The sequence below is a fragment of the Eschrichtius robustus genome, chromosome 2 (genome assembly GCF_028021215.1).
Source record: "Eschrichtius robustus isolate mEscRob2 chromosome 2, mEscRob2.pri, whole genome shotgun sequence".
Classification (NCBI taxonomy): Eukaryota; Metazoa; Chordata; class Mammalia; order Artiodactyla; family Eschrichtiidae; genus Eschrichtius; species Eschrichtius robustus.
This window is the reverse complement of record NC_090825.1, coordinates 174,587,433-174,603,164: the sequence shown is the minus strand read 5'-3', so window position 1 is coordinate 174,603,164 and position 15,732 is coordinate 174,587,433. Positions and strand designations below refer to the sequence as shown.

Genomic DNA, 15,732 nt, shown 5'->3' with positions numbered 1-15,732 from the left:
TCAGGGCCTAGGTGGGGATGGGGCGCGATCACCCCATGGGCTGCTGGCAGGATGGGTCTGTGCAAGTCCAAGCTGCCCCAGATGGGCAGGCCCCTGAGGCCCCAGGAGAAGGGTAATATCGTGGGGGTGGCTGGCTTACTGGGGGGAAGGGAAGGAGACTGTGTAGGGCAGGAGAGTACAGGTACCCCAACCCCCCAAGTCCACCCCCCCCCCACGCCCCTCCTCGCCAACCGTGGTAGTGACACAACTGCGCATGCTCAGGGTCAGTCATTCAACGATCCACTTTAGCGCTTGCTGTGCAGGGTTCTGGGCAGTCCATGGTGAATGTGGCAAACCAGCTCCCTGTCCTCTTGGAGATTACAGTGTGGTGGAGACAGTCTCCGAAAATGGTATCTACAACCCAGGAGGAACAGGGCTGCCACAGGGAAACAGCAGGTGGCTCTGAGGGCTCAGGGAAGAGGGAAGGTTTAAACTAGGAGTTGGCTAAGAAAAAGGGGAGGGAAGCAAGACACCAAAACTGCACCCTAAACTACAGCACTCCATAGATGTGTCTGATAGTTACGGACATTCATCTATTCCTCATCCACTACGATGTGTCAGAAACCATGCCAACTACTAGAAATATAGGGGCGAGAAAGACAGACACTGTCCTCATGGAGTACAGAGTCTGGCTGGGGAGACAAACAAGAACAAGTAAACAGGCAGGGTCATTACTGATCGTGGCCATTGCTGGAGGGAATGGGATTCTGAGACTGGGAATGATGGAGTGGGAGGCTCTTTGGGCAGAGCTTAGAGAAGATCTGATGGGTGAGCTGTGTCCTGAAGGGAACTAGGGTAGGGAATTCCAGGGGCGGGGAGCGGTGTGGGGGGTGGGGAACGACAGCAGGGGGGTGATGAGTTCAAGGGACAGAATGGAGGCCACTGGGCTGGAATGCAGTAAAAGAAGGGGAGGGTGGTATGGGGTGAGACGGGAGGGATGGACAAGTCCCTGCCCCTCTCTGAGCCTCAGTTTCCTCAACTGTAAAATGGGATGATGGGGCCGTCGTGACGCTTCAAGGACATGCTGCGTGCAAAGGGCCTGGCCTGCTTGGGTTCACATCCTCATCCACACAACCCGCAGCAGCACTAATGTGTGCCGTGCCTGGATATACCACTGGGCGTGGACCCGCACCCCCAGATGCCATCCTAGGGCAGAAGTAGTTCTGCCAGCAGACCTGTGTCCGGTGTCACCAAGTACACGCACTAAGCTGTGGACACAGTCACATTGGTGCCTGCTCGCTGGCCCCTACAGGCACCAACCCCTCTCCCTCCTTCTTGCCTGGGCACTGCAGACATCCTCAAGTCCCCCTGATCATCTTCGTGATGGGCGGCCCAGGCTGCGGCAAAGAGACACAGTGCAAGAACATGGCGACCAAGTACGGCTTCTGCCACGTGGGGCTGGGCCAGTTGCTGTGGCAGGAGGCCCAACAAGGCACCCGGTGGGGCCAGAAGATCCATGACATCATGCCGCAGGGGCTCCTGGTGCCCACAGTGAGAGGTCCCAGGTGCGGGGACAGAGGGATGAAGAGCATACATCGGGAGGAGCTTCCCGGGAAGGCCCTGTGGGAGCCAAGGGGCCTCAAAGTCTGGGGCCACTGGCTGCTGCTTTGCTGCCCTGAGCCTCTGTTTCCTCAACTGTAAAATGGGAGAGCAGCTGGACCCCCGGCAGAAGGCTGGGGTGCGGGTCAGGTGACGTCATTCCTATAAAGCGCTTGGCAGAGTTCCTGGCCCTTAAGAAATGCTCAGTAAACTTAGCTAGTATTTATTCCCTTTGTGACCCCAGGCCTGTATGTCAGTGGCCCCTTCTGCCCCCGATTCCTCACTGCAAGATGGAAGTCACCCCAGTTCCTCCGGATGGTGATAAGCAAATGAGCCCAGCAAGCCTGGCGCGTGGCAGACACCCGCCCAGAGGACCGTGGCCGAGCCCCGTTCTCAGAAGTGCTTCCAGGGCTTCCCTGGTGGCGCAGTGGTTAAGAATCCGCCTGCCAATGCAGGGGACACGGGTTCGAGCCCTGGTCCGGGAAGATCCCACATGCTGCAGAGCAGCTAAGCCCGTGCGCCACAACTACTGAGCCTGTGCTCAAGGGCCCGCGAGCCGCAACTACTGAAGCCCGTGCACCTAGGGCCCGTGCTCTGCAACAAGAGAAGCCACCGCAATGAGAAGCCCACGCACCGCAACGAAGACCCAGCACAGCCAAAAATAAATAAATAAATAAATAAAATTAAAAAAAAAAAAAAAAGTGCTTCCAGAGACCCCGGCAGTGGCTGTTCCCCCGAATACACCAGAACTTGCCAAGGTGACCTCGCAGGTGAGGGGCCCCTGGGCACCGAATGCAGCCTCCCCTTCCCTCCCCAGGGTGTCATCCTTGATATGATCAGCGACCACATGCTGTCCTGCCCGGACAGCCGGGGCTTCCTCATTGACGGCTTCCCCCGGGAGCTGAGGCAAGCCAAGGAGTTTGAGCACATTGTGAGTGACCCCAACGCCTGCGAGGGTGCGAAGCTGGGTCCCCTCCCCACCTTGGATGGAGATCTGAAGGGGCAAGACCCCGGGGGAGAGGAGTTGTTGACAGGGAAATGGAGTTTTGCGTTATCTAGGGGACAGTGAGGAGATTGTTGGAAGCATCTAGAACCCGGGTGAAGGGCTGGTGAGCTCTCCGAGGGTGGGGACAAAGTCATTTGGTTTGGTTTGGGTTTGGTTTTTTTGGCTGCACCGCACAGCATGCGGGATCTTAGTTCCCCAACCAGGGATCGAACCTGTGCCCCCTGCAGTGGAAGGGCAGAGTCCTAACCACTGGACGGCCAGGGAAGTCGTGGACAAAGTCATTTTAACATCTGCCCGCACAGTCCCTGGCACCCGGTAAACAAACTATTTGCCCACTGAGTGGCGGGTGGATTTAGCATCATTTCTGGGCTGTAAAGATGAAACGTAACTCTCCGCTCATCTATTTATTTAACCTCCTGTGCCCGAAATAGTTCTTGAGGACAAGCTAAGTCCTCTGGACTTCACCAGACACATGGGGTCCCTGGTCTTAGGATGCAGCAGACAGGGACCAGCAACACGTTCCGTGCAAAACAAAACACATTTCTGGTAGCGGTAAGTGCAGCGAAGAACAGAACACAGAACGGCATCTGGAGAGGTGCGAGTGGGCTACTTCAGTTTGGGGGGTCCAGAGGGGGACCCCTGTGCAGAGCTCAGCGGTGAAGGAGGAGCCAGCCAGACGCGCAACGCCGACATCATGAAAAGTCATCCATCCGGACACCTGAGTAGGAAGAGAGAAACTGCGGCAGGCTGGGGGCCTCCGGGCTTTCCTGGGACTTGCTGGACGCCAGTAGAAACACATGCAGGCACGGGGAGGGAATCAGACAAAGGTCGTGGCGCAAGGGGGTGCCGACAGGGGCTGGGAGGGGCCCTCGGTGGGGCCCCGCCCTCTGTGCGCACCTCCACTAAAGCAATTCTGTCTGGCTCCCTGGGATGAAGGTAAAGGGCAAATATTGGGCTCCCTCTCCTGGTCTGGGAGGCCGGAGGGCAAAGGCCAGGATAATGAATGGCTCAGCGCCAGCCCAGCGCCTGGCCTAAAGTAGGCACCCGGTCACCCATGCCAGCTGGTTGGGCTGCACAAGTGGCCGCAAAGCATCAGGGCAGAGGCTACAAACTCCCGGCCCTCGGGCCCCATGGGATCCACCGGTATGTTCAGTTTGGACTCTTCAGCGTTTGACACTTTTTTTGTTTTAAATTAGTGGCCAACCTTCAAAAATCCAGAGATGCCACATCAAAACTCCCAGCTTCTGTTGAAAAACATCTGACTTGGCAACACAGGGGCCTGCACATCCCCATGGCAACAGCAGTGTGAACTCCTCCAGAGCTTTTTACCAGCCCAGAGCTGATCTCGACCCTCTGCACAGATGAACCCTGATCTTCTGGAACGTTCCAGGCGCCTGCACAGTCAGCACCCTGCTTTTTTTCACTGAGGGATCGGGGAGCTTGCCCGGGTCACACCATTTAGGTGGCCAAGGCAGGACAGAGGCCACGATTTTCACCACGTGGATGGGATGTGCCCTCTGTGCCCCCCGCCATCCCCCCTACACCCACCCGCTCCCTCTCCTTCGCAGAGGTCCATTTAGGATCCTGCTTGCATGGTAGCTTAACACTAAGAGGAACAGGAGACATGCTTTTCTTTGGTAACTGTGTGGCTCTCAGAAGTGAGAAAATGAAGATAAATGGCGCTCTGGCTTAAAAGAGTGTTTTTTGGTTTTTTTGGCCACGCTGTGCAGCTTATGGGATCTTAGTTCCCCAACCAGGGATCGAACCCGGGCCCTCAGCAGTAAAAGCGCAGTCTTAACCACTGGACCTCCAGGGAAGTCCCACATGATCATGGTTTGGCCGCACTTACTTTATCGGTGCCGAAACGTCTTGTCAAGATTGCCGATTATGTGTTCTGAAGCCCATCCCGAATCCCATTATGAGCGTTTCCTCACCCAGCAGCATCTCAGATGATTAATGTGAATCCCTTGAGACTATCTGATGCCCCATCCACATCTGCATTTCCCCCACAGCTGAAAAATGTCTCTTTGATTCCCAGCTGGTCAGATTTATGAGTAAAACGAGGTCCTCACCAGGCGTCTCCTAATCCAAGGCGGACAGTCCTCCCTCCCTGCTTCCCTCCTGCCCTTGACTCGTTGAAGCCTCTGGGTCATCTGTCTTGTACAAAATCTCATCCTTGGGATTGTTCCATGTGCATTATTTGTCTCCTTCCATTCCTTATTGGCCCTGTACACTGAAAGTTAACTACAGGAGTTCTTACAATAGATTCAGGTTCCATCCGTTTTGTGCTTTTTTAAAAAAAATTTTATTTATTTTTTATACAGCAGGTTCTTATTAGTTATCTATTTTATACATATTAGTGTATATATGTCAATCCCATGTGCTTTTCTTTTTAATCCATGAATATTCTAGTATATATTTCCTAAAAGATAAAGACTTTTGTAAAATTGTATCATGCTTCTGTTATTACACCTTAATATCCTTTGTGTCATCAAATAACCAATCATTATGCAAATTCCCGTAAACACCTCAAAATCTTTTTCTTTTCACATCTTGTTTTAATCGGGATTTAAGTAAGGTTGGCCCACTGCGATTGGTCGCTTTGTCTCTGTCCTTTTCATCTACAGGTAGACCTCAGTTTGATGCACTTTGCTTTATTACATTTTTCACAGATCGAAGGTCTGTGGCAACCCTGCGTTGGGCAAGTCTATCGGCACCATTTTCACAACAACTTTTGCTCACCTCGTATCTCTGTGTCACGTTTTGGTAATTCTCACAATATTTCAAACTTTTTCATTATGATTATATTTGTTATGATGAGCTGTGGTCAGTGATCTTTGATATTACTATTGTAATTGCTTTGGGGAGCCGTGAACTGCACCCATATAAGACGGCGAACTTAATCAATGAACGTTGTGTGTGTTCTGACTCCTCCACCGACCGGCCGTCCCCCCATCTCTCTCCCTCTCCTCTGGCCTCCCTATTCCCTGAGACACAACAGTATTGAAATCAGATCGGTTAGTAACCTTACAATGGCCTCCAAGTGTTCAAGTGAAGGGAAGAGTTCTACGTCCTTTACTTTAAATCAAAAGCTAGAAATGATGAGGCGTAGTGAGGAAGGCATGTCAAAGGCTGAGATAAGCTGAAAGCTGGGCCTCTCGTGCCAGTTAGCCAAGTTGTGAATGCAAAGGACAAGTCCTTGAAGGAGATTAAGAATGCTACTCCAGTGAATACGTGAATGATACGAAGGTGAAACAGCCTCATTGCTAATATGGAGGAAGTTTTCGTGGTCTGGATAGAAGATCAAACCAGCCAGAACATTCCGTTAAGTCAAAGCCTCATCCAGCGCAAGGCCCTAACTCTCTTCAATTCTTTGAAGGCTGAGAGAGGTGAGGAAGCTGCAGAAGAAAAGTGTGAGGCCAGCCGAGGTGGGTTCATGAGGATGAAGGAAAGAAGCCATCTCTATAACAGGAAGGTACAAGGCGAAGCAGCAAGTGCTGATGTAGAAGCTGCATCAAGTTCTCCAGAAGATCTAGTTAAGATCATTCAGGAAGGTGGCTACACTAAACAGATTGTCAATGTAGATGAAACAGCCTTCTATTTTTTTTTTTTTTTTTTTTTGCCATGCTGCGTGGCATGCGGAATCTTAGTTCCCTGACCGGGGATGGAACCCGTGCCCACTGCAGTGGAAGCACGGAGTCCTAACCACTGTACTGCCAGGGAATTCCCATCAGCCTTCTATGACTGGAAGAAGATGACATCTAGGACTTTCATAGCTAGAGAGGAGAAGTCAATGCCTGGCTTCCAAGCTTCAAAGGTCAGGCTGGCTCTCTTGTTAGGGGCTAATGCAGCTGGTGACTTTCAGTTGAAGCCAATGCTCATTTACCATTCCCCAAATCCTAGGGCCCTTCGGAATTCGGCCCTCAATCTACTCTACCTGTGCTCTGTAAATGGAACAACAAGGCCTGGATGACAGCACATCTGTTGACAACACGGTTTACTGAGTATTTTAAGCCCACTGTTGAGACCTACTGCTCGGAAAAAAAGGTTCCTTTCAAAATATTACTGCTCACTGACAATACACCTCGTCACCCAAGAGCTCTGATGGCGATGGACAAGGAGATTCCTGTTGTTTCCATGCCTGCTAACACAACATCCATTTTGCAGCCCATGGATCAAGGCATCATTTCAACTTTCAAGTCTCATTCTTTAAGAAGTACATTTTGTAAGGCTATAGCTGCCATAGATAGTGATTCCTCTGATGGATCTGGGCAAAGTCAATTGGAAACCTTCTGGAAAGGATTCACCATTCTAGATGCCATTAAGAACATTCATGAGGACTTCCCTGGTGGTCCAGTGGTTAAGACTCCGCACTTCCACTGCAGGGGGCATGGGTTCGATCCCCGGTTGGGGAAGTTCCACATACCTCAAGACACAGCCAAAAAAAAAAAAAAGAAAAGAAAAGAAAATTCATGATTTGTGGGACGAGGTCAAATATCAACACTAACAGGAATTTGGGAGAAGTTGATTCCAACCCTCATGGATGACTTTGAGGGGCTCAAAACTTCAGTGGAGGAAGTCACTGCAGATGCTGTGGAAATAGCAAGAGAACTAGAATTGGAAGTGGAGCCTGAAGATGGGACAACTGCTGAAATCTCAGGATAAAACTTTCACAGATGGGGAGTTGCTTCTCATGGATGAGCAAAGAGAGTGGTTTCTGGAGATGGAAGCTACCCCTGGTGTAGACACTGTGATGACTGTTGAAATGACAACAAAGGATTTAGGATATGACAGAAACTTAGTTGATAAAGCAGCGGCAGGGTTTGAGAGGACTAACTTCAGTTTTGAAAGAAGTTCTGCTGCGGGTAAAATGCTGTCAAATAGCACAGCACGCTACAGAGAAATCGTTCATAAAAGGCAGAGTCAATTGATGCAGCAAAGTTCACTGTTGTCTTATTTTAAGAAATCGCGGCAGCCACCCCAGCCTTCAGCAACCGTCACCCTGATCACTCAGCAGCCATAGAGGCCAGACCCTCCACCAGCAAAAAGATTACGGCTCGCTGAAGGCGCAGATGATGATTAGCATTTTTTAGCAAGAATGTATTTTTAAATGAAGGTATGTACATGTTTAAAAGACATAATGCTATGGCACACCTAACAGACTACAGCGTAGCGTAAACGTGCTTTATACTCCTTCCATCTCTCTTTTTATTTTTTGAAACTTATTTTCAAAAATATTTATTTAGGGCTTCCCTGGTGGCGCAGTGGTTGAGAATGTGCCTGCCAATGCAGGGGACACGGGTTCGAGCCCTGGTCTGGGAAGATCCCACATGCTGCGGAGTAACTAGGCCCGTGAGCCACAACTACTGAGCCTGCGCGTCTGGAGCTTGTGCTCCGCAACAAGAGAGGCCGTGATAGTGAGAGGCCCGCGCACTGCGATGAAGAGTGGCCCCCGCTTGCTGCAACTAGAGAAAGCCCTCGCGCAGAAACGAAGACCCAACACAGCCATAAATAAATAAATAAATAAATAAATAAATAAATAATTTTTTTTAAAAAATTTATTAATAGACTACAGTGTAAACGTGCTTTATGCTCCTTCCATCTCTGTCTCTTTTCATTTATTTTTAAAACCTATTTTCAAAAATAAATTTTATTTATTTGTTTGTTTGTTTGTTTGGCTGTGCCAGGTCTTAGCTGCAGCATGCGGGATCTTTTTCTTTAGTTGCGGCATGCGTGCAGGATCTAGTTCCCTGACCAGGGATGGAACCCGGGTCCCCTGCAATGGGAGTGTGGAGTCTTAACCGCTGGACCACCAGGGAAGTCCCCTGTCTGTTTTTATTTATTGAAGAAACCTAGTCTTTGGTTCTCTTTATTTCGCACAGCAAGGATTTTGCTGATTGCAGAGTGTTTTGTTTTTTGTTTTTTTATCATGCTCCCCTCTCCTCTGTGTCCTGTGAATTGGTAGTGTGTCTAGAGTCTGGCTCGGGACTTAGAGTCCATTTTTTCAAGTGCACTTCATAGGTGGTGATGGGAACTCCTATCGGATAGCACACAATGTTTAGTTGTCTCTTTGCCATAGTTGTTGTTGTTGTTTTTTTCCCATGTGTTTCAATGCGTTATTTAAGAGGACCCAGGTCTTTGAATGTTCGCCAGGGCCCAGGCAGTGAACTTGGGAAAGTGGGGAAAACAGAATTCGTGTTGTACTTGTTCTTTTTCTGTCCAATTTGGTGTGAATTTGGTGTAGAGCACTGTGGTTCAATACCTTTTCCGTACTGCGTCATTCAGGAGGCTCCTTCATGCCCGGTTGCCCTGCTCTTAGTAAGTGATCTGTTATGGGCTGAACTGTGTCCCCCCCAAATCCATATGTTGAGGCCCTAACTCCCAGGACCTCAGAATGTGACTGGATTTGGAGATGGGTCTTTAAAGAGGTGATTACATTAAAAGGTCCTCAAGATCAGTCCTAACCCAATACGACTGGTGTCCTGATAAGAAGAGGAGATTCGGACACAGACAAAGGAGTGACTGTGTGAGGACACAGGGAGAAAACGGCCATCTACAAGACAAGGAGAGGCCGCCGGAGGAATCCACCCTGCCAGCACCTCCATCTCAGATGTCCAGCCTCCAAGACTGTGAGGACATGGAATTTCTGTGGTTGGAGTCACCTGGTCTCTGGTACTTGGTGTGGCAGCCCTCGCAAACTGATACAGGGTCAGCTAGGGGCTGCGGTAAAATGCCCTGTCGGCCTCTTATCTTACAGTTTCATTCGTTGTTGTCATCAATTACTTCATATTCTGAGTATTCTGAATCAATTCCAAAGCTGTACGTTTCTCTTTTAGTCATTTCCCCCCCCCACATCAATTAGCTGGAATTCTTCTCTAAAGAAGAAATGTCCTTCCTCAACCAGGGCTGTTTGGTTATCCTGAAATATAGTTCCTACCAGACAGGTGGGATACATGCTTATCTTCTCCCCTACCAGGGCCCATTTTCAGACTGAGGTTGGGTGTACTACTCGCCTCCGATGGTGACCGTGATGTTCGTTATTTGGTCTTCCTTCGTTTTGTTCTCTCTCTCTCATCCTTACCAACTCAAGCATCTTTGTGTATTTAAAGTGCTTCAATTAGTCTTTTTAAAAAAAATTTTATTGAAGTATAGCTGATTTACAATGTTGTGTTAGTTTCAGGTGTACAGCAAAGTGATTCAGTTATACCCATACATATATTCATTTTTTTTCAGATTTTTTTCTCATATAGGTTGTTACAGTATATTGAGTAGACTCCCTGTGCTACACAGTAGGTCCTTGTTGGTTATCCATCTTATATATAGTAGTGTGTGTATGTTCATCCCAAGCTCCTGATTTATCCCTCCCCACCACGTTTCCCCTTTGGTAACCATAAGTTTGTTTTCGATATCTGTAAGTCTGTTTCTGTTTTGTAAGTAAGTTCATTTCTGTCATTTTAAAAAAATTAGATTCCACATATGAGTGGTATCATATGATATTTGTCTTTCTCTGTCTGACTTACTTCACTTAGTATGACAATCTCTAGGTCCATCCATGTTGCTGCAAATGGCATTATTTTGTTCTTTTTTATGGCTGAGTAATAGTCTATTGTATATATATGTACCACATTTTATTCCTCTGTTGATGGACACTTAGGTTGCTTCCATGTCTTGGTTGCTATGTAATAGTCCTGCTATGAACATTGGGGTGCATGTATCTTTTCAAATTATGGTTTTCTCCAGATATATGCCCAGGAGTGGGATTGCTAGATCATATGGTAACTCTATTTTTAGTTTTTTAAGGAACCTCCATACTGTTTTCCATACCAGCTACACCAATTTACATTCCCACCAATGGTGTAGGAGGGTTCATTTTTCTCCATACCTTCTCTAGCATTTATTGTTTGTAGTCTTTTTGATGATGGCCATAATCAGTCTTCCTTTTTTGTAATTGATTTTATTTATTTATTTATTTATTTACTTACTTACTTACTTATTTATTTATTTATGGCTGTGTTGGGTCTTCGTTGCTGCACCAGGGCTTTCTCTAGTTGCGGTGAGCGGGGGATACTCTTCGTTGCAGTACATGGGCTTCTCATTTCGGTGGCTTCTCTTTTTGTGGAGCACGGGCTCTAGGCACGTGGGCTTCAGTAGTTGTGGCACGTGGGCTCAACAGTTGTGGCTCACGGGCTCTAGAGCGCAGGCTCAGTAGTTGTGGTGCATGGGTTTAGTTGCTCCGCGGCATGTGGGATCTTCCCGGACCAGGGCTCAAACCCGTGTCCTCTGCATTGGCAGGCAGATTCTTAACCACTGTGCCACCCGGGAAGCCCCAGTCTTCTTTTTTGTTGTTGCTCAAGCTGTCCCATCTTTGGCCAAAAGCAGCCCTCTCACATTGCATAGCGTTCTCTGGACACAGCGCCATTTCACACTCATCCTCTTGCTTTCTTTCTGCACAAGACTTCACACCCGACCCCCCTTCACATTTCCGGTCCAGCTCTGGAATTGGCCATTTCTCCATGAAGGCCCTTTTTCAGTGGTGTCCCATCTGGGTGCCAGGGGTACTCATTGCTACCGGCTGGTCATCGTTTCCAGGCCTTTCCAGTGGACAGAGCTAGGAAACACAGACATTTGAAAGGAAAAAGAAATCACAAGTTCTACTGTTATTTCCAGCTCACACTTAATGTCACAGTGTTTTACTTCTCTTTTCTCTTTTCCCTAAAAAATCTGGTTCCTAAAACCACTGACATTGTCATTTGCATTATTCCATTAGATGCAAAATAGTTTCCAAATAACATACCGATTTTAACTACTGAGAATAAAACTACCAAAGGAAGTTTAAGATTTGTTTGCAGCTCTGGTTTTCCTTTACAATAGGTCTCACTGTGGACATACCACAAAAACACTCGGTCCCCTGAGATAATTATTTTCTGTGTGTAGTTGCGGCGTGACATTGACATATGGGTTCATTCATTTCACCTTGGCTTTCGATGTTTAGGGATTTTTTTTAAATTAATTAATTTATTTTGGCTATGTTGGGTCTTCGTTGCTGCACGTGGCCTTTCTCTAGTAGTGGCGAGCAGGGGGCTACTCTTCGTTGCGGTGCATGTGCTTCTCATTGCGGTGGCTTCTCTTGTTGCAGAGCACGGGCTCTACGTGCGCGGGCTTCAGGAGTTGTAGCACGCAGGCTCGGTAGTTGTGGCGCACAGGCTTAGTTGCTCTGCGACATGTGGGATCTTCCTGGAGCAGGGATCGAACCCATGTACCCTGCATTGGCAGGTGAATTCTTAAACAATGCGCCACCAGGGAAGTCCCAGGGATTGCTTTTTTAAATTAAAAATTTGAATTTGCACCACATGTAATGATTCCAAAGTCAAAGTCACATAAAAAGGTAGATCCACCCCCACCCCAAACTGTGCCCTCCTTTCCCTGTAGGCAACCATTTTCATTAATTTTTGGATTGTCCTTCTTTTTGCAAATATAACCCGTGTGTGCGCTTGTGTGTGTCCCTCTGCACACAGAAAGTAGCATTCCACATGTAGCAGGCTTCCTTTTTTTAACATTCAGATATACCCTGAAGATGTCATATCAGTGTCAAGAAGTCCTCCTCTTCCTTGCCCCATTTTACAACCAGAATTCCGCTGTGTGGCAGCACCACTGTTTATTCCTCTGACAGCCCACAGACAGCAGGCCACTCGCGATCTTTTCCCACTACCAACGATGCCCCACTCAATCACCTTCGTGTGGCGTTTCGTATTTTTGCTAGCGTCTTTAGGATGGGTTCTCAGGAGTGGAATTGCGGGGTTAAAGAGAAATGTGTCGATGATTTTGATTGATGGCATCACTCTCCTTTTTGTTCCGCATTGCCACCAGCCATTTGTCAACCTGCTTAGGTGTGAAATGGTATTTTGGTGGTTTTAAATGGGCATTTCTCTTATGGTGAATGAGGCTGGGCATCTTCTCCAAAGTTCTAGGGCCATTTTCACTTCTTCTTCGGTGCACTCTTTACATCTTTTGCTCACTTCCCCCCCCCCCAGTGGATTGTTGGTCTTTTTCTTCTTGATTTTTAGGAACTCTTTGTATATTAGCTGTTTGTGATATGGTTTGCAAATTTTCCCCCCAGTCCAGTTTGTCAATTATTTTTTGACTTTTGATTTATTGCACTTTTTTTTTTTTTTTTTTTTTTTTTTTGCCACGTGGCACAGCTTGTGAGATCTTAGTTCTCTGACCAGGGATTTAACCCAGGGCTATGGCAGTGAAAGCTCTGAGTCCTAACCACTGGACTGCCAGGGAACTCCCTATTGTGCCTCTTTGACATGCAGAAGTTATTTTAAAAACTTTCGTCAAACTCATCAATATTTTCTGTTATTTCTCCTGAATTTTGAGATGTTGTTTTTCCTCAATCCCAGGTTATAAGGTAATTAATTCATCCATGGTTTCTTTAGTACTTGTATAGTTTTATTTCTTACATTTATGTCTCTGATCCATTTGGAACATATCCTAGTTGGGGAAATTTGGTAAGGATTCCAAATGGTGAATCCAGTTGTCCCCACAACATTTATTTAAAAGTCTGTCCTTTCTCCATTGACTTGAGGTGGCACCCCAGCCATATGCCAACTTTCCATGTTCACCCGAGTCTATTTCTGGACTTGCTATTCTGTTCCAGGGGTCTGTCTGTCCACCTGTGCACTGGTTTAAGGATGGCGGCTTTACCATGTTTTGATATCTGGTAGGTTGGATGCCCCCTTCCCCACCTCCACCGCCCATTGCTTTTCTTTGCCTTGTTTTTCCTGGATAGTCCTGCTTATTTTTGTAGACGAATGTTAGAATCAACCCATCTCCACTTAAAAAATATCATCACATTTGGATCACATTAAGATTATAAACTCATTTAGAAACAGCCTGACTGCTTTGTAACGTTGAGTCTTCCTACCCAAGAACATGTATCTCTTCCTTTTGTTCCCGTCTCCTTTCGAGTCACTTAGGAATATTTTACCTAAGTTTTCCTTAAAGATCTTCCTTTAAAGACAGTGCACAGTTTTGGGAAAAGTTTTGCCTGACTGTTTTATATATATATTTTTTGTTGTTGCTTGTAATGTTGTTGTAAACGGGGCCTTCTTTCTTATTTCTAACTGGTGATTTTCATATACGTGTAAGCTTCTGTATGTTAATACTACATCCGGTTACTTTATCAAATTCTCTCAAGTCTGTACTAGTTTGTTGATTTTCATGAGTTTTCCAGAAATAGAATCACACCATCTGCAAACAGACATGATTTTATCTCCTCCTTTCCAATTTGGGTTTCTCCCATTGTTTTCTTTTATGTCATTGCTTTAGCTAATCCTCTCATATCTTACTAAGTTGTAACGTCCAGTGGGCAATTTTTTAAAAATTAATTAATTAATTAATTTTTGGCTGCATTGGGTCTTCATTGCTGCGTGCAGGCTTTCTCTAGTTGCGGCGAGCAGGGGCTACTCTTCATTGTGGTGCACGGACTTCTTTTTGCGGTGGCTTCTCTTGTTGCGAAGCAGGGCTCTAGTTACGTGGGCTTCAGTAGTTGTGGCTCACGGGCTCTAGAGCACAGGCTCAGTAGTTGTGGTGCACGGGCTTAGTTGCTCTACAGCATGTGGGATCTTCCCAGACCAGGGCTCAAACCCATGTCCCCTGCATTGGCAGGTGGATTCTTAACCACTGTGCCACCAGGGAAATAAGAGTGGGCAATTTTATCTTATTCCCAACTTCAGCGTGAGAGCAAGTTTCCATTAAATAAGATGCTGGCTGAGGATATATTTACCAATTTCGAGTGTTTTTTTTTTTTTTTTAAATCAGGAATGCGTAAACTTTGTCTTTTAAATTGTTCTTTCTGTGTTTCTGAGAATTCTCACATGACTTTTTCTTTACTTAAGATATTAACACAACTGTATCGAACCATCCTTGCTTTCCTGGAGTGAATCCCACTTGGTTGTGTCTTTGTTGTTGTTTTAAAGTGCTGACAGATTCTATTTTGCAAGGAAATTCTGGAGGAAGTAGGAGGAGGTGGGGCTCACGGTGGGCGGCCTCGGAGACCCAGGGAGGTCTCCCTGCAGCGGGAGGCAGTGCAGTGGTGAGCTGGCAACTCTTGTACTTTCCCCAGTGAAAATGTCTAGGCAAGAGGAAGGCAAGGAGAAACTGCTTAAATCCATCTTAAAAGGGATATTTCAATCTAAATACCCATCGAGGAACCAGTTAAGTAAATCATAACACATCCACACAACAGCATACTATATAGTGATTAAAAAGGACTGGGAACTTCCTCGTGTGCCAATGTGCAACCATCTCCAGCTTACTAAGTGAATAAAATCAAGGGAAAATCAATGTCTTTACCATCTGTATGAAAAAGGAGGAAAAAGAACATCAGAACCAGATCTGCCTGGCACGTGCCTAAAATAGTTCTGGAAGGAGACGCAAGAAATAGAGAACTTGGTTGCCTCCAGGGAGGGTGAAACTGGGTGCCTCGGGACAGCAAGGAGACTCTTTGCCCTTTCCCAGTGGTGTTGTTTGGTTTATGAGCTCCACCAATGTCCTACCTGTCCAAAAAATAAACACGTAAAACAAAAACTTGGAACTCCAAAAGTAAAACGGACCCAGGGACCTGGTTATTCTTTACTGGGCCGCACCACCCTAGATTCCTGATCTCTGGGGCGGGGGTGCACAGGGGGCCAGTGCGCCCAGCCTCTTCCTCACCCAGCCCCCTTCACGTGTGCCTAGGTGGGCCGGGCCCCCAACCTCGTCATTGTGTTTGACTGCTCCGTGGAGGCAATGGTCCAGAGAGAGCTTGAGGCGCCGGGGCCAGGTGGAGTGCCGGGCCGATGACTGCAAGTCGGCCATCCGCCAGTGCCTGGAGGTGCGCTACACCCTGTGTCAGCCCATCCTGGCCTTCTACCAGCAGAAGAACCTGCTCCGAAACCTAAGTACTCCCTGCTTACTGCTCACTCCCCTGGCCCCCCAGGGGAGCAAGTCCAGCTGAAACAGCACAGGGGTTATACTGCAGCCCTGGCTCCCAGAACTCTGGGCCTCAGTTTCCCCAGCATGTACACTGGGGAGTTCCATTTCTTCCATTAGGCAGAATGGGTGCAGGCTGTGGCCTCCCAGGTATGACACTGAAGGTCTGAACG

At 47.4% G+C, this 15,732-nt stretch overlaps 1 protein-coding gene across 1 annotated transcript; it reads left to right on the top strand.

The window, feature by feature from the left end:
* Positions 1 to 51: 51 nt before the first annotated feature.
* Positions 52 to 15,584, top strand: LOC137759075 (adenylate kinase isoenzyme 1-like). Its single transcript, XM_068534992.1, has 4 exons — positions 52 to 112; positions 1,292 to 1,530; positions 2,396 to 2,580; positions 15,326 to 15,584. Exons 1-4 carry the CDS (start codon positions 52 to 54, stop codon positions 15,582 to 15,584), a joined length of 744 nt encoding a protein of 247 aa, XP_068391093.1.
* The last annotated feature ends 148 nt before the right edge of the window (positions 15,585 to 15,732 follow it).